The sequence below is a fragment of the Mytilus trossulus genome, unplaced genomic scaffold, assembly GCF_036588685.1.
Source record: "Mytilus trossulus isolate FHL-02 unplaced genomic scaffold, PNRI_Mtr1.1.1.hap1 h1tg000138l__unscaffolded, whole genome shotgun sequence".
Lineage (NCBI taxonomy): Eukaryota > Metazoa > Mollusca > Bivalvia > Mytilida > Mytilidae > Mytilus > Mytilus trossulus.
The window spans coordinates 2,903,808-2,923,905 of record NW_026963302.1 but is presented as its reverse complement, the minus strand read 5'-3'; the positions used below and the strand labels follow the sequence as shown (position 1 = coordinate 2,923,905).

At 34.2% G+C, this 20,098-nt stretch overlaps 1 protein-coding gene across 1 annotated transcript in view; it reads left to right on the top strand.

Annotated features, from left to right (window-relative positions):
- The window catches only part of LOC134700396 (E3 ubiquitin-protein ligase RNF213-like), a 120,412-nt gene that overhangs the window by 27,041 nt on the left and 73,273 nt on the right, over window positions 1-20,098 (top strand). Inside the window, exons 18-24 of the mRNA XM_063561784.1 lie at window positions 4,288-4,370; window positions 5,169-5,302; window positions 15,085-15,177; window positions 16,141-16,326; window positions 17,390-17,550; window positions 18,693-18,915; window positions 19,571-19,741. Coding sequence (XP_063417854.1) covers window positions 4,288-4,370; window positions 5,169-5,302; window positions 15,085-15,177; window positions 16,141-16,326; window positions 17,390-17,550; window positions 18,693-18,915; window positions 19,571-19,741 — 1,051 coding nt within the window. The remainder of the gene's footprint in view (window positions 1-4,287; window positions 4,371-5,168; window positions 5,303-15,084; window positions 15,178-16,140; window positions 16,327-17,389; window positions 17,551-18,692; window positions 18,916-19,570; window positions 19,742-20,098) is intronic.

Below are 20,098 nucleotides of genomic sequence, written 5' to 3'. Positions count from 1 at the left end.
GGTGGCGTTGTTAATAATTGTTAAGTTTCTGCTCAAGTCAGTCTGATAGGAACTACTTTACATGTGAAAGATCATTTATATTTTTTTTGTTGCATGACTATGAACAAAAATCAATTTAATGATTTCTACCTGCCCCATAGGTAAATTAACCCTTTCATCCCTGACATTGGCCTGAGGGTGCTTCAACGCATCGCCTGACGTTGGCCCAACGATGCTTTGAGGCATAGTTTTCTGTATTTTTAAAATCAGTTTTATAACGAAAAATAACGGAACGTTTAAACGGGAAAATGAATGTAGTCATTGAGTGTATTTTGAAATTGCTTCGTTTAGTGTAATTGTACAGTTTAAAATAAAAAATAAAAAAAAACCAGTTGAAATGTCATTCACAATGGGAAAAATTAATGGCGTCCTCCGTGGAGCAACTTATGTTATTTCCATGTTTTGAATGAGGCCTTCTCCGGTGAAATTTGGAAATGTTTATTCTGTGACCTCATTTGCGATCATTTGCATATTAATGCAGATACTTACGGGTCATTTAATACAACATTTCATTGAAAGTTGCCGTTTTCAGATTCCTTTGCGCTAACCTTATTGTACCTTTGTTATTTCTTCATTTTAGCCTGTAAATGGCCACGACAAACACTTTAGTCCAAAAATAAGACCGCATGCAAGTCTCTATTTGTGTTTTGTTTTTCGATTCTATTTTATAAATATATTGACCTTAGAAATGGCCTTCAGTTGACCAATAAAAACAGGGATTCCTTTCTTACGTCGTAATGTTATGTGAGATGTCTATGTGCTTGCAGTAAAAATAATGTGCATTTTTCAAAGTTTATGAACACAAAATATACCCCAGACTGAGAGAATGTTTTTTTTGTGAATGGAACAGGGTATTGAATCTTTCTAATTATATTTCATCAGACATTTAAGAATGTGCAAGTCTTTGAAATTAACACTCCAAAGTTTGCAAACCACAATTTTTAAAAGTTCAGGCACACTCACAGCAGGATGGATAAAAATAAATTATAAAATACACAAGCTAAGAAAACATGTGTGTGTACAGTCTTTTTGCTTTGATTTATATTAGAATAAAATGGAAAAAGAGTTGATATTTTAACAGATTAAATTATAAAGATAGTAGTTAGCTGGTATTGCATTGTACATGTTGACATGTAGCAATAGAGAAGAACAAAGTTTTAATGATCTTTAAATGTGAATGGAAAAGAACATGTTTTCCTCCAGCTCCAGATTAATGACATACATATTTTTTTAATTTATACCTCAGAAATTAAAGGGAACTATCTTATTACAGCTTTTACATTAATGCTAGCAAGACAAATCTTTGTTTGGCTTGCTTGCTTTGCTTGTATCAATGTTTGCTCAAGCATGGCAATTAAGATAGATGGGGCTTCAGCTTGTATATATTATACTTAAATTTTATTGGGCCGGTTATGTTTGAGGTTAAAGACACGAAATTTTAAAACATCACAGGATGACAAACATAAAGCGTAATCGTAAAAATGGAAGGTTAAAAATTGTATTTTTTTCTCGAAGATATGCATTTTCATCATCCATCTTGAAAGACTTTCGTCAAGCACTTTAAGTAAAACAAAATAGCTATTTGAACACACCTACTCTGATTTTGTGATTCATTACATAGGTATTTCAAACTTTAAGTTTGACCCATATATTTCATCTTTTAGTACTGCAATTTTTTTATGATATAAAGTCAACCTGTAGCTTTGCTATATAAAAATGATAGAATCTGAAGCGAGATGATGTATCAAATATTCTTGCTTTGTACGTTTTCAAGACAAAATATTCATCTCAAACACACCCTAACATAAGAAGGTTCACTCGATTTTCTCTTTTTGATACAATTGTTACCAAGTTTTTGATTTTTTTTCTTGAGTCACATAATGGAAGGGCAGACACGGAAATAACTGAACTTATAGATTGATATGTTCTCCGTCCGTGGTAATTTAAAACAAGAATGTGTCCAAAGTACACGGTCCTTAACCTCAAACATAACGTCCAATAGAATTTAAGTATGATGTATACAAGGTGAAGCCCCGCCTATCTTAATTGTCATGCTTGAGCAAACATTGATACAAGCAAAGCAAGCAAGCCAAACAAAGATTTGTCTTGCTAGCATTAATGTAATAGCTGTAATGTCTTATTTATGGAGGGCTTTGGGGGAAAGCAAAACATTTTTTTTTATCTATTGGCTTAAGGTCAAGGAACAGTAAATGGGCTATGTCGCAGATTTTGCTAAAATATTGCATACAACCTTGGCTCCTTGAACTACAACTGAAAATCGAAAAAATAATACATTTATCTCTTTTATTTTCTGAAAAGTTGCAGATTGATTTCTCTTAATATGGGTGAACATTTGTATAGAAAGCACATAAAATCGGCGAAAAACCCTCTAAAATTTGTCTTAAAATCGCCAAATCTCTAATTCTACTCCATAGATTTTTCTTAAAAAACTATATATTTTTGACACATAAATTTCTGTTTTAATGATATAAAATAATCATAGGGTCACCGACTTCGTTTTTTGTCTAATAATCAATTTGTTACCTTATTGGTAGTGAAAAACGTCAAAAATCAACGTTTTACGGCCCGCAACACGATAACGTTACGATTATTTCGACGTTTTATTGTTTTTTTCATAAAGAACGCAACTATGAATGATGAATACTGTAAAAACGAAGTCGGTGACCCTATCTTTATTTTGCATCATTATAACGGAAATTTATGTATCAACAACATATAGTTTTTTAAGAAAAATCTATGGAGTAGAATTAGAGATTTGGCGATTTAAAGACAAATTTTAGAAGGGTTTTCGCCGATTTTATGTGCTTTCTATACAAATGTTCATCCATTTTGTAAGAATTCAATCAGTAATATTTCAAATTATAATTGAGATAAATGCATTCTTATTTCGATTTTCAGTTGAAGTTCATCGAGCCAGAGCTGTATGCCAAATTTTACTGAAATCTAAGACATAGCCCATTTACTGTAACTTGACCTTAAACACCAAACTAATATACCCTAGGTACTAACTACAGGAAAGGAGTGATTTGAGAGACTGTACTTCTAAAATATTGAGTCTTTTCATTTTCAAACCATAGAAAATAATACTTCAAGTGACATATTATATGATGTTTCATAATGAAACAAATTAAGCAAGTAAAATGTATAAAGGAAGACTTTCAATTCAAATTTGAGACACCACAGATAATACAAAATTCTTATATTTCCAATAATTGGAAATCAAATTATCTTTTCACATGAGATATAAACCAGCTGAAGGTATGTGAAATGCCAGTCAAACATATTACTATGTAAATAATATCTTGTGACAATATACATGAGGGTAAATGTTGGGAAAGGGTATACATTGTTAGACAAGCAACCCAACTATACCAAAAAAATAAGATATTCAGAAGTCACCTAGAGAGAGGTTTAAGACATGCATTACAACTTATATGTACATGAATTACATTGATGTTTACTGGGTGTAATTCAACACAAAATATTTTGTTCAATTGCCTTGTCCTAAATACAAAGAAGGAAAAATATTGGTACTTGAAAATTGATTTGTCTTTTATAAATTTCTTTTTTTACTTTAATCTGATTAGTCTGACAGTGGTAATTTTGAGCAGATCCCAGGATGTTAGTATCTGAATTAAAAGCAGAAATTTAGAAAAAATATTCCAAATCTATGTCATTTAGACTCTGTTATATATATAAGGTCACTATGGTCAGATATAGATTTAATATTTCATAAGATATCATCAGTTTGGCATAATGAATAAGGGGAATATTAAATTCTATATTTGATATGATTTTTTTCAAAGAGACTTCTCCTCTAAAATGTTCTGTTTTTGACGAATGGACTTCATTTTTCCATAGCTTTACTCAAATTAAATATTTATTTTACATGTATTTACGGAAAAAATATGACAGAACCGTTAATATATTATTCACTTATCAATGTTTAATCAATAATTCGCACCACAGCTCCAGGAAAAGCATTAACACGTGAGTTTACGAAATGTCCGAAATGACAACAAAAAACACGCACTTTTATTAAAAACCAATTCAGGCGGGTGACGGTCACATGCAATTTTGATGTCATAGAGAGGCCCAATCCAGTCAATCCGGTAAAGAAATTGTTAACATAGTCTACTGACTTTGAATTAATTGCCATTTTAATTTTCTGCTAAGTTCAGTTTGATAGGCACTACTGATATTTCAATGATTTATTTTTTATTGCAGGCATTCTCCAGAATTGATTAAAAGGCTGGAACAAGCAGGTCTAGGTTACCATGTTGATGCCAATGCAACTACAGACAAATTAGGTATATTCTATCTTAATCATTAGATTGGATCAATTGGTTCACTTTAATCCTACAAAGGGCACTAAAATAAATTGCAATATTAAAAACAATTTTTATATTGAAATTATGGTGAAATATATTTTTCTCCATCAGATGCTACTTGTTAATCACAAAGTATTTACTACTGGTGAAATGAATATGTTATTCCTGCTGACTCCCTCCAGGTACAGTATTTAAATGAAATTGACATTACTAGCCAAAAAAGTATTATGAATGACTTATGGATGAATGGATAATATACCCAAGAGAAAATAAAGCTGGTATTCCACTGGAATCCGGGCTGGAATTAATTGGGATTCCAAGTGTTAGTAATTTATCCTGTTTCATGTAGACTGGAATCCCAGCTTAAGACAGTTACTTCGATTGGGATGCCAGTTTCAGATATTTATCCCAAATGGGATCCCGCCTCCAGATGCTTATCCTTGCTTATCCTGACAATTTCATCGGATTTCATTGGGATCCTGATGGATCCCATTTTTGTTTTCTCTTGGGTAACATATGGATTATATGTAAATCAAACAGCAATCCAAAAGGACTGAAAACTACAAAAAAACATCTTCCTGTCATATTTATTTTTATTTTTGTTTTGTGTTACTGCAAGAAAATAAGGTAGCAACATAATTAGTTCACTAATTTGAGTTTAAAATTCATTATTACTAGTTGTAATATCTTCACAAAAATAGCAAAACATATTGAATAAAAACATTAAACTTTATGCTTAAATCTTCATTAACTGGATATTTATACTTAAATTTTCAGGTCAAGTGCCAATGAGAAATCTTGTCTACAGAGTCCAGCCATTACCACAGAGCTTGCTTCCTTTAGTTTGGGACTTTGGTCAGTTAGATGCTAATGTAGAACAAATGTATATCAAACAGATGGTCCTCAGATATGTAAGTTCAGTGCACACAAGAAACTAAGCAAAACTCAATTGATTAAATGTTTACAACTGTCAAAGTATTGAAGATTTTATATTTCTATTTAAAAATTTCTTTTTGCTTTTCCTACATTTTCAAAGTACATATTCCTTATACTTCTACAAACAAAGTAAAATTACTATTGTTATATGGTAGTTTGTTGGTTTTGCAACATGTATAGGCAAATAAGTGCCAACAAATACACCCTTTATACTAATTTATGAGAATCATAAGTTGAAGGACACCATAACAAGTTGGTTGACCATTATGAAATGTCTGTTTCACAGAATACAATTGATATGTTCCAATTATTGTAACCACAATCCTGTCCTCTTTACTCTGAATGTGATGTACTGTCAATAAAACTAATCAGCTGTTAACTTTCATAAGCGACACACAAGGTGTTACATGTGTAAGTGGATCTAGTTTTCTCTGTGGAGTACTTGAGATCACACCTGCTTTTTGATGGGCCTTGTGTTGCCCGGTCTCAATCCTTTTTATTGTGTTTTATATATTGTGTTTGATTTTGCCTTTTTGCCGTAACATTATCAGTTCCTGTTCGTACAGACTGACAATGTCATGGTAAAAAACAAAAGACAACCTGAATATAAAACATGACAAAGAAAAATAATAAGAGTTTCATTATCCCTACAGTATCTTTTTCTTTTTATTGTAGCAGTTAGGATTATTATGTCATAATTATTTCCCTTGTTTAAAACTATAAATTATTCAAATTTTAAAGTAAATTTGGATTTTATTAGATAAATACTTACCATCATAAATTCTGAGTGTAACCCCAATTGCGTCATAGGTCAGATGGAAAATCCCAACTAAAAATAAACGTATTCTCACTGGTCCGGACATATACCCCTGTTTGCCCATATTCTTCCATTCAATTTCCTCAAGACAGAAAACATAAGGAAAGGGGATGAAGGGGAGGTGGGTGGGACCTATAATTTATGATGGTAAGTATTTATCTAATAAAATCCAAATTTACTTTAAAATTTGAATATTTTATAGCTATAAATACGTTACCATCATAAATTCTGAGTAACAGAATCTAACGTAAAGCTGAATCCCCTGTAACAGAAGAAACAGGAGGAAAGTTCAATCTTTGTGCTGAAACTATAGGTCCAAGAGAGTATAAACTCTCATCAAAAGTAGCCATAGATTGGAGGTAGTGAGATATAAAAGAGTTCTCATTTCTCCAGAAACCTGCAGACAGTACCTCTTCCAAAGATGCACTGTTAAACAGAGCCCAGGATGTAGAGATACCCCTAACATCATGAGCTTTAACATTAAAACTATTTAAAAGTTCTGCCTTAGAAGAACCATAAGCTAAAGATATGCATTTGCATATCCAAGTAGAAATAGTTTTAACAGAAAGATCTGAGATTCCTTTTTTAATAGGAATAAAGAGTCTTGAGTTAGAAACAGAACGTAAACTACACGTTCTTTCCAGATAAATAGAAAGGATTCTTACTGGACATAAAAGTACAGAAATAGAATCGCTAGGGAGTGCAGGAATCACAACTGGTTCTGCACCCTTATCTGGAATCTGATTCTTTGCCAAAAAAGCAGGATCCGTTAAAAGAGTAACAGAAGATTTATCCCTGTTAAATCGAAGGCAAGCATCAGAAATAGAGAAGGCATGGATTTCACTCCTTCTCCGTCCAGAAGCCAAAGCTAAGAGAAAACAGCATTTATAGGAAAGAAACCTTAAATCTATTGTTTCTGCTGGTTCAAAAGGAGGAAGTTTTAAAAAGGATAAAACTAGTCCAAGGTCCCACTTAGGAACTAAAGTTTTTTGTCTTGGTCTTTCAAGACTAAAACTACGAACCAAAAGAGAAATATGTTCATTGATTCCAAAATCTGGGCCACCAGAAATATGAATAGTTCTTGAGATAGCTGATCTATATCCCTTAATAGTAGAGGGACATAATCCTTTGGATTCAAAAAGAAAAACTAGAAAGTCTGCTAATTGTTGTACAGTGACTTGGAAAGGATCAATTTCCCGCTCACTACACCAATCTGAGAAGATTGACCATTTTGCATCATAGACAATGCTAGTGGAGTCTCTGACAGACTTTGTGAGATGCTTGGTTGCTCCTTCAGAAAAACCTCTCTTTCTGAGGCTAACCCTGAGAGAAGCCAGGCGTGTAGATGAAGTTTTTCTGGATTTTGATAAAGAACCTTGCCCTTGATTTGAGACAGAAGGTCTGGTCTCAGAGGTAGAACTAGAGGACAAGCACATGATAGGCGCAGAAGGTCTGGAAACCAAGACTGTTTTGGCCATGCTGGAGCAATAACTATGATCTTGCAATTTTCCCCTGCTATTTTCTGAAGTACTGGGGAGAGAAACCTGAAAGGAGGGAAGGCGTACCCGAACATTCCTTTCCAAGATAGGCTCATTGCGTCTACTGCAAAAGATTTTGGATCTGGAATCGGAGACACAAATGTTAGAAGTTTGTGATTGAGACTGGTCGCAAACAGATCTATCTGAGGTGACCCCCAATGAAGAGTCACAGCTTTGAAAACTACTTGAAGTAGTTCCCACTCCGTGTTTACTGGAGCAAGAGATCTGGATAGAGTGTCGGCTAGAATATTGAGGTGCCCCGCAATATGTCTCACCACTAGATGAACCTGGAGTTGAAAACACAGAAGGAGAATGTCTCTGGCTATCTGATAAAGAGAAGGTGAATGAGTTCCTCCCTGATTCTTGAGATAAGCTACAACTGTTGTGTTGTCCATGGCCAGAATGACAGACTGATTCTTTAGAGACATTTGGAAATGATTCAGTGCAAACAGAACTGCTTTCATTTCCAATACATTGATATGCTCTTCCAAAAGATCTGGACTCCAGACTCCCGAGATTGTAAGCCCCTCCAGATATGCTCCCCAACCGAGGGTGGAGGCATCTGTGAATAATGTTAGACTGGGAACTTGAGGGGACAGACATAGGCCCCTCATTACATTTTCCCGTACTAACCACCATTGAAGGTGTGGAAATAAAGGCTGAGTGATTGGAATCAATGCTTCCCATTCTTGTGAAGCTGCAATCCATAACTTGTGTAGATAAAACTGAAGCGGACGAATGTGAAGTCGTCCCAATGGAATTACATCTGCCAGAGAGTTCAATAGACCCAGAAGTTGCAAGAATTGACATGCTGTGACTGATTGAACCGTCAGGAATAAATGTATTTTCTGACATAGTTTTGTAAATTTCTCCTCTGGTGGGAGGACTAGGCCTACACTGGTTAGGAAATGTTCTCCCAGGAAAACAAAGTCTTGAGACGGAATTATCTCTGACTTTTTCCAAGAGATAAGGAAGCCTAGGGACAGAAAACAATTGATGACCAAATCTGTCTGAACCCTCAATTTGATTGGGCAAAATTCCTTGAGAAGGGAATCGTCCAGATAGGAATGAATCTGAATAGACAGGGAATGTAGGTGAGCTATAGCAGCCTGCATGATTTTTGTAAAAGCCAAAGGGGCTGTAGACAGGCCAAAAGGGAGAGCCTTGAACTGGAAAACTTTGTTGTTCCAAACGAAGCGAAGGTATTTCCTGTAAGTTTTGGAAATGGGAATGTGGAAATACGCGTCTGAAAGATCCAGAGAAGTAGTCCACATTCCCGGAAGGATTGAAGCCCTGATGGATCTGTTTGTTTCCATTTTGAAGTGGGGAACAATAAGAAATTTGTTCAGAATAGATAGGTCTATGACTGGCCTCATTCCTCCAGTCTTCTTTGGAACCAGAAAAAGACGGGAATAAAATCCCGGAGACAGAGTTAAGATCGACACCTCCTCTATTGCAGCTTTTTGTAACATAGTGTCCACTTCTACTGACAGAAGTTGACACTTGACTGGGTCTTGTGTATGAGCTCTATTGCAGCTTTTTGTAACATAGTGTCCACTTCTACTGACAGAAGTTGACACTTGACTGGGTCTTGTGTATGAGACAAACTTATTGGAACTGCAGATAGAGGAGGTGGGTTCTTGAACTGAAGTGTTAATCCCCCTCGAATTATTGACAGCACATAACAGTCTGAGGTAATTTTCTTCCACTGATTTAGGAAAAAACTTAACCTCCCCCCTACTGGTATTGATTTTTGAGGAACTTGTTGTAAATTTTCCCCTGGGGAAGCTGTCAATAACGTACGAGGGGGCAAGAACCTAGGTACTAGACCCAGGTTTCTTGGAACCCTTAAAACCACCAGAAGGCTTACCTGAGCTTTTTCCTGAGTTATTGGGTTTGTTCTGCGGTTTGCCGTAGTTATTCTTCCTTTTCTTAGCAGAAGAAGGAGGACCACCTGAAGCAGAAGTACTATTAGAACTAGATGTAGCATTAACCGACCTCTTGCCATTAGTAACTTGCATTTGTACACTAACTTTGACTGGAGGAGGATTTTTGCTGAGTTCCTCTTGAACCCGCTGTAAGGGTAAACCAAACATCTTGTCAGAGAGTGGAGATTTCAGTAAAGAATCTTTCAAAGGCTCAGCTATAGAAATGTTTTCAAGAAACTCTGCTCTTTTTGATAGGGTGCAATTAGCAATAGAACCCATTAAAAGCAACTGAGATGAACCTAAAGCTTTATCCAGTTGAAGTAAGAAGGATCGTACTTCTGCTGGAACAACCGAATCTTCGCTGTTAAGCAAATGTCCGGTTGCAGCTAGAAAATGTTCGGCTGTACCAAGAACTTGAGAAGCACTACGAAGGAGATTCTCAGTCTTTGACCAAACAGGTTGAGTGAGACGAAGACCATCTACTGGCTTTTTTCCCAATAAAGATGACATAGATTTGTCACAACTGGGAACAAGTCTACCCAGTGAAGAATCAAAGATATCAAAATCCTTGTACTTAACCTGATCAGTAAAGGATGACATTCCAAATCCTGAGATATTGTTATTAGAAACCTTTTCACTAGCAGAATTAGCGATACCTTCATTAATAAATTGTAAAGCAAAAGCCATATGGCCAGATTCAGGAAAAGAATTGTGAGAAGTCACAGTATCCTGAGAAATACCACAGGAAGCCTCAAAAGTTGAAGAAGGTTTCTTCGGCTTGGAAGGAGTGAGAAAAGGGATATGTGCTTCATCCCTCATCAAGGTATACACCTTATCCCTAAGATCCTTCAAGGAAGGAGGATCCTCAGTCTCCTTGGTGGGAGGTTGTTGAGCTGACTTAGAAGAAGGCTCAGGGGCCGTCTTCGATACCTTGGGAGAAGAAGAACTTTCAACATCCTCATCAGTGAGGAAAGCCCTTTCATGACTCCCAGGGGAAACAGAAAGCTCGTCATCCTCCCTCTCATCACATTCTACAGACTTAGCTGGAGAAGGTTGATGAGAAGAAACTCTATTTTCCAGTAGAGTCATACGACTGGATAGAGTATGGAATTCTGCCTTGAAAGACTCACCAAAGTCTAAAAGTAACTTCTGTAAACCATCCAAAGGTGATGCATGATCAGAAACCTGAGTACCATGTGAAGAACTAGAAGCTTGAGAGTCAGGTACGGTGGTAGAAGGAGCTACTGCAGAAGTCAAAGATACTGCTACGGGTAGAGCAGGAGCTAAAGGTGGTGCAGTAGCTACCCCAGAAGGGGGACCATAGAAATTGTCCCTATAAGGCCAAAAACCAGGTTGGTTTGGCATAAACCCACCATAAGGGTAAGACTGTGGCCAAGGTGGCTGAGACCATGAGGGTAAAGGTTGTGTGCCCGTGTTGGGAAGCATATACCCACAATAGGATAATGGGGGTCTAGAACCTGGCAAGTTCAAGCCCATAGCTGTACCTGGGACAGAACTAATAGTACCCGCTGAATTAACAGACCTAGATAAAGTATGAGTCACCGAAGTTGACGTAGGTACCCCCCCAAAATGCATGGCCGAACCTTGTGAAAGGGTCGGATAGGTAGCATTACCAGACACCGTTGTCGAAACTCCGGTCAATGTACTGGTAGTTTGGGGGGGACTTAAAGGTAGTGACCCATCTAAGAGATAGTCCGAACCAGGAATACTTACATACGGACTATTCAAATTAAAGTCCATAATAAATTTTACTTTAGTCAAAAAAACACAAATAATTTGTTTAGAAATTTAAACAAAACAAGGGAATATATTTCCAATAAAATACACAATATATATGAAAAGCAATTAAGCTATTCAAAAAACTAAACACTTCTCTGTTGAATCTGTTTGATGTGCACGTGTGACCGATGTCGCAGATGGAAATTGAATGGAAGAATATGGGCAAACAGGGGTATATGTCCGGACCAGTGAGAATACGTTTATTTTTAGTTGGGATTTTCCATCTGACCTATGACGCAATTGGGGTTACACTCAGAATTTATGATGGTAACGTATTTATAGCTATAAAATTCATATTTCTTAAGTTGATAATTTACTTGAAGCTTATTCAGTATATATTTGTTAAATTGCATAGCTTTTGCTATTTGAAATCATTATTTAGAGATATTTATCTTAATTGTAAAGTTTAATATTTGCATCGTTGCAACTTCTCTGGATACCTTCGGCGAGAGATTTATATATTTTATATAACTTCTTTTAGATTCATATTTTAAATTCTCTGAGGACTGACATTCAGTTCAACCTAGGAAAGCCAGGCTTTCCAACCATCGATTACATTAGTGCATTTGCTACATGCCTCCTTAATACGGTTAATTTGAAGTCATGGAATGCTCCATTTCTACATATATTTGGCTTTACATGATAACAGTTGTACTTTGCTGATTAAATTATATATTGATTTCAGTTTTTGGTTATCATTTACTTAGGTTTATTACAGCTCATCACTTTTGGCATCAGTCGTTTTCCGCACACATCAGTTTACAAACTAGAATTAGCTGTGGTCCGCACCCCCAAATCTTAGGCAGAATTGTTCCTGCTACATTTGGTAGTGCAGGTGGGGTGTGGAATTCTAAAGCAGCTTTTCTGGTTTGTAACTGAACAAAATTATACTTAGAAATGGAGCAGACATTTGAGTCAATGTTTGGTGCCACTGGATATGACAGTCCTCAGCAGACCAGTATTGAATACCCCGGTAGTTATTTCTGGGGTATTTTATGTTCATTGTTTGGTTTATTTTGTAAATATATTCAGTTACGATAAGGTTTGAAGAAAAACCTTGTTCGTTTGATGGTATCAGCATTGATATTACAGATTATTTTGTCCATTTCGAGACAGTTTCTCTTTGGAATAAGTGGAATGAATTTGAGATGGCATGTCAGTTGGTAATGAACTTGAGAGGCGATGCTCAAACTATTTTACGTTTCTTAAAACGGCCACAGTTATATGATTATGACTGCTTGAAAAATGTTCTCATTCAGAGGTTCAATCCTAAGGAGAGGATGGCATATTTTAAATTTCAACTGCGAGTTTGCAGCTTGAAAGAAAAGGAAACAATTTCTGATTTTGGTCAGCGTTTTAAGATACTAGCTCATAAGGCTTATCCTGATAATTTTTTCTGATTTGGATTCGTATTTTGTTGACTTATTTACATCATTTTTGAATATTGAGATGGCTAAATTTGTCACATTTCAGCACCCTCATAGTTTAGACGAGGCGGTATCACTAGCTATTGAATATGAAGCTGTTCATTTTTCTGGTGATCCTGAGATTACTGATAAGTCCGAAAGTTCAGTTTGTTGTAATAATGTTCACACAAGTTTTGAAATTTTAATTAATATATTGAGGAGGCGATTGAGATCACGAAGGAAACGTAAACCTAAGAGATGTTTTAAATGTCATCAGCTAGGTCATGTCAGGTCTAAGTGTCCAAATATGTCTTTGAGAGTTCATGCCAGAGATGAAAGTTCTGCAGATAGTCAAGTTAAGCCCTCAGAAATAGGCGAGATGTTGAAGAACGATTTAAATCACATTTTTTGCAGTTCAGATTGTGTAACCTTGGTTTAATGTTTGTTTTTACATTGTGTTTTATATTTATAGTTTTACTTCATATTTATTTCAATGTACTCAGGGGTGTCATGCCTCTCAGTTTTGGCTGTTTGGTTTTTTCTTTTTCAAAGGGAGGGATGTTGCACATCCCAACTTGTTTTATTTTTCATTTAAATACTGGCTTGAATTATGGCTGATCTTCTGTTCAGTTTGAAGTGTAGACTGTTAGCTAGTTTTAGTAGGAATTGGCTTGTTTTATGAGTTGTTGCTCGTTTGTCTGGATTGTAATCTCTAGCTAAATATTTATTATTTAGAGAGTTTACGGGAGACCGACTTCTTGACTTTTGTCATGGCAGAAACCAATAGAGTGAACGTTAAGTTTGAAGTTAGGAACTCTTCAAGCCTATACAGATGGATCTTATCCATTAATTAGAACCTTGCTAAGAAGATGGACATCGTCCAACTTTATTTTGAGACCCTTGCATACAGATGGACCCGATCCATCTCCGGTGGCACAACGTCTGTGTTACCATTATCAACAACGTTGGATTGCAGTAATAGAACCCGGTGGTACACGTCAAATGTGCCACTGTGAAATCAACATTGGTGGATATTGCCTGGTATAACTTTTCATGTTGGATTTCAACCGTTAGCTGTGCCGTTACCCTATATGCCGTACCACTGATTCAGAGGCCTACCTATATACCAAGAGGACTTAAAGTCGCGTCCTTTAACAGATGAAGCTGATTCCGATGTGTTTGTGTATGCGTTAAATAGTGACATTAATTTAATTAATTTAAAATGGATATAATGACATGTGTTTGAAAGATGTTTTATCTGGTGAACGTTGATAGACTTTTGATAAACCAAATTTTCAAATGTTATTTCATTTACATTTGTTTTCAAAGGGAGGAGGAGGTTATCTGACTAGTGTTGCTATCTCCTTGAACATTCCCGTGCTTCAACTTTAACTGATGTATATTTGATTTAACGTTTGATCCTGACATTTGGATTTAATGTGCGTATTGATGCAGATACATGAATTTGAAAGACATTTCAGTTTGCAGACTTTTATTTATGAAATTTATTGTTTGTCTTAGGGGGGAGGAATGTAGCAGTTAGGATTATTATGTCATAATTATTTCCCTTGTTTAAAACTATAAATTTCATATTTCTTAAGTTGATAATTTACTTGAAGCTTATTCAGTATATATTTGTTAAATTGCATAGCTTTTGCTATTTGAAATCATTATTTAGTGATATTTATCTTAATTGTAAAGTTTAATATTTGCATCGTTGCAACTTCTCTGGATACCTTCGGCGAGAGATTTATATATTTTATATAACTTCTTTTAGATTCATATTTTAAATTCTCTGAGGACTGACATTCAATTCAACCAAGGAAAGCCAGGCTTTCCAACCATCGATTACATTAGTGCATTTGCTACATGCCTCCTTAATACGGTTAATTTGAAGTCATGGAATGCTCCATTTCTACATATATTTGGCTTTACATGATAACAGTTGTACTTTGCTGATTAAATTATATATTGATTTCAGTTTTTGGTTATCATTTACTTGGGTTTATTACAGCTCATCACTTTTGGCATCAGTCGTTTTCCGCACACATCAGTTTACAAACTAGAATTAGCTGTGGTCCGCACCCCCGAATCTTAGGCAGAATTGTTCCTGCTACATTATGTTAAACTTCATTGAAAATGTACTACACTCTCCTTTGAAGATTTCTATTTCTACTAGTGTCAAAACTATTAATTAAAAAGAAGATTAAAAAAAAGATGTGAATTTATTATGCACTTATTCAAGTAATAAATATTTATTTCATTCAGATATATAACAACAGTCTGCCAAGATTACAAGGATTGGAGACAGTGGTTAGCAAAATACTAACAGCATCACAAAGTTTCATGAGAAGTCAAAAGGTATCAATATTTTGTTCTCTCTGTGAATCTCCTATAGCATTGCTTGTTTAACTTTGTGTTTTATATTCATTTGCATTATAAAGCAGTTGTGTCAAATGACCTTATATAGTTGTACTAATTCATTTATAAGGAGTGCAATAACATTATATAATAAATAGTGAGTATTGCAAAAAAACAAACATCTGATTGATAGAGTATATATGGAATGTTGCTTGTTTAGAAATTCTACTGATGACCTTGTGAAAAGTAAACAAAATTGTGTGTCCATTGAACACAATACTAATGCCCTCTCACACATATTTGAATGTTCATTTAACTGTGTAATTAGGGTCTAAACCATTTCTTACCATACAATTTTAAAAGTTCACATCATAAATAATGTACATATATTTAAGTTGAAGTGACCACAACATAATGGTAAACTAACTTAACCAACAACTTTTCACCTGTTATGGAATGAATACCTGGTTCTATTGTCAAAACACAAACATATTGGTATCCTTAATATTCAATTTTAAATATAAACAATAAAAGTAATTCCTAATTGCTTCAAAATGTGTTCCAGTTTGAAAATGCGTTGATCAATGGCTTCATAATTATCTAATCACAAAATATCAGTATTGCTATTTAAAAACTACAAATATCATTTATCATTGAGCAGATAACCATTTTCTCCTTTTGTCCTAGGAATCTTTGAACCATTTTTAGAATGCAAATATGTCCAAATGTGTTTTATGTATATGGAAAGATTCCAAAAGCCAACATTTATGCTTTCTATGTATCACTATCATGAGCTAATGGCACAGCTCTTTATTATGTATATAATGTCAATGAGACAGAACCCAAATACCCCAAAAGCCAAGAATAATCTATATGTCATTAAGGTCTTGAACAATATGAATAGGCAAATCATTTATTTATAACTATTTATAAAGTAAATATATATAATGCTGTTCATTGCAGGATGAATGTAGCTTTGTCAGCCTACGTGATGTAGAAAGAGTCTTAAAAGTTATGAGTTGGTTCTACAAACAAAGTAAAGATAAAAAGTCAATGCTGTTTAGCGAAATTAAAAGGAGAACCCCTGAAAAGCAAAGAAGAAATGTCCAAGATGGAGGAACATTTGCAAGATATCTTACAGTAAACAAGGTACATAAGACAAAAGCATTTATTTATAATATTAATGGAATTTGTATTTCAATGATAGGGAACCCATGCAAACACTGGTGTGTGGGTTTTAAGTAAAGAAGATTAAAATAGTTTTCCTTTTTAGTAAAACATGTGATTGACATAGATTATGTATTTTCAAATATTCTTTCACAAACTCAAGTTAGTCTGTTATTGATAATAATGGTTTTTATTAAAATTTACACAGCCTAGTAAAAAGAAAACTAACATATTATCTGTAACACTTGTTAGTTCTTTTTCAGCCCATGTTTGATTTGTGTATAACTCCATTTTAAGGGGGGTCTTTAGATTCAGAGACCCACCAACCTTCAGTAAGGAAAACTAACAATTCTAGTCAACTAAGATAGGAGTCTAATGCCTTAGCCATGTGTGCAGCCTCAGTGTTAACAAGCTTTTGATACAATAATTACTGTAGATCTACTTTGACCACTCTGCTGTGGAGGCTCCTTGGAAGGCCAGTCAAAATAAATTAATGTTATTGTTATACATAGAGTATATTATGAATATATATGAGTTATGAATATATATGAGTTATGAATATATATGAGTTATGAATATATATGAATAAAAAACCAGATTTTGCATATAACTGAATCATTGCTCTGTCTATTAAACAATATAAAATGTATAATGTGTATTATTTAAGGAATGACTGTAATATTTTTTCTGTCTATGAAGAAATAACATTAAAAAATTGGTGCACACTGAATAACGCGTGTAGTGGGTTATTTAACAGTGTGCACCAAAATTTTTTTGTTATTTCGAAAATAGACAGAAAAAATATTCCAGTCATTTCTTATAATTTAATTCTAAATTCCATTTTAAACCGTTGAAAACCATGAAAATATCGTTGATGACTGTGGTCACATGACTAAATTATGTCTATGGGCTCATAACAAAATAACGTCAGCCAATCAGAAGACGCATTACATCCAAAATTAAATTATATAAATATGAATAAAACAACAGAGTTTATGTAAATTACTGACAAATTAACTTTTAAACAATATAATTAATATTTCAGGATATTGATGATGTGACTAGATCTCTTGTTCTTGCTTTGGGTGTGTGTTATCATTCCTGTCTAAAGAAAAGGAAAGAGTACAGGGAACATGTGTCCAGATATTTTGTACATCCTTTACCTTTACCTGGGAAAGCAGACCAAATTAAGGAAGAAATAGAAAAGTGAGTGTATATGTAAGAAAATATGGGGAAACATTCAATTTGCCAATAGAAAGCTAAGACATAATTTAGAAAATAAGAAAATGGGTATAATTCACAATGAGCCAACTCTCCACCTGAAACCAGTATTGCCTTAAAAAATGAGCAAAACCCCTAGTCATCTATCAAAGGCCTGAAAAGGATGAAAATACTCCAGGCCTGATATTAGATTTTCCCTTAATAGTGAAATTCAAATAAAAATTCTTTAAAAAAAAATTGACTGATAGTTGAACATTTTCAGATTGCTTTAAAGGAATATACCCATAAATTCTTAACTGTTTTATTTTGAGATCTTTTTGTTCAGAGATTCTATTATGATACAAATAATAAGGCAAAATGGTATGATTGCTAATGAAACAGCTATTCAAAAACGCAACTTAAGGTCATCTTAGATATCAATAATGAGCAAACCCATTACTTATATAGTCAGCCAGAAAAGACCTGACAATATGAAACAATTCAAGCAAAACATTATGCCTATATTTAGGCTTTAACAACACAAACAAAAAGACTTATATGACGGACACCTACCAATGATAACCACTGAAGTACAGGCTAATTTTTTTTCATTGTTTAAAAAGTTGTTTTGTGGGGTCCCATAGATAGATATATAGATGACACTGTCTTAATTTGCAAATTTAGTTAAAAGTTTCACATCAGTAAATTGTTTATTATGCCCCACCTACAATAGGAGAGGGGCATTATGTGTTCTGGTTTGTGCATCCGGTTGTTTGTCTGTCCCACTTCAGGTTAAATTTTTGGTCAAGGTAGTTTTTGATGAAGTTGAAGTCTAATCAAATTGAAACTTAGTACACATGTCCCCTATGATTTGAGTTTTGGCCCCAATTTCACAGTCCACAGAACACAGAAAATGGTAATGCGAGTGGGGCATCCATGTACTATAGACACATTCTTGTTTTTCATATAAATTGTTTCTACAAGATTTTAATTGACTATTTTATTTGTATGAAAATTCAGACTTCCAACATCACCAAATGAAATTTATCAATTTGTCACTTCACAGATTTTACAACATTAACTTATGGAATTCAAGCTAAAACTCAACATTGGGATTATATTGAATAATCAAATATTTTTTATTGTAGATGTCAGTTAGTTTTTGTTGAGAATATGACATTGGCTCCAAACATTGCCAAAAACCAGGCCTTGAAGGAAAATGTGTTTTTGATGGTCATTTGCATAGAGCTGAAAATACCTATGTTCTTAGTAGGCAAACCTGGAAGTTCCAAGTCTCTTGCAAAAACACTAGTTTCTGACGCTATGCAAGGGAATGCTTCCCACTGTGATTTCTATAAAAGCTTTAAACAGGTATAATTAAAAGTGGGGTGAGATTTTGCTTGTTCATAATCTTTAAAAAAAATATTAAAAGGAAAACCTTTATAGGTTTTTGGCACTTAGTAAAAAATTGTACATTTTTAAATAAATGTGAGTCTATGAAAAGTAAGAAACAATTACAATTGATTTTGTCCACACTCAAAATGAGCAAATGCATTCACATGGACTTCATGAATATGATTGCCATTTGTCATTAGCAAAAAATCATTAACCATTTTTTTGGCATTTCCTGCTAAAATCTGTTTCAAACATTTTTTATTACTTGTTCCTACGGCCAGATGGTTTCCTTCACATTTTAAAATAAATTCCTGAAGTTTCATCGAAATAGAGCCAATTTTCTAAGCCTGACTTGACATATGTAAAAAGCTTACTTTTGACAGTAACTTTTTAAAACTCTGTAAGTTTATGGGTTACCATCTTAGTCTTAATGTAGTGTACCTATATTGAGGTTAATTTTGGTGTCCTCAACCCCAAAATATTCATTTTGTTTTGTTTAAATATAAAAGTAATTGAAATTTCAAAAGAGAAATATTTACAAGTCTTTGTCTTGGAATATCTAGAATTGATACTCTCCTTTCAACACTAATTATCAATATATGTATGAAGTAAGATTATTATTTAATTTCAGGTTCAAACAGTTTCCTTCCAGTGTAGTCCTTTATCAACCCCTGATGGAATACTAGGCACATTTGAGGACTGTGCTTCATACCAAAAAGATAAAAACTTGGACAAATTTGTATCAGTAGTGGTACTAGATGAGATAGGTTTGGCTGAAGATTCATCCAGAATGCCTTTAAAGGTACTTTAGATTAATTAATATTCATTTGATACCAATTTTCATGGATTTTGTGGATACAGGGTAACCATGAATTTAAATATGTAACGGAATGCAAATTTTCTAAAGGAATGTATGCAGACTCTGCCTTAACCACGAAATTAGATAACCACAAATATGCAATTTTCCTCAAACCATGAAAATTTGTACACACGAAAATAAATGAATCAACAGTATAATTTAGAAATTATTTCCGTATACAAAAGGTCTTTAAAAACTGATTTTCTGCTCCTTTCCAAAGTACTTTCGGTGTTAATTTTAATTTGGTCTTTCAAATAATATTAGCATAATTTTTTTCTGTCTCTCATTTATATTAAACAT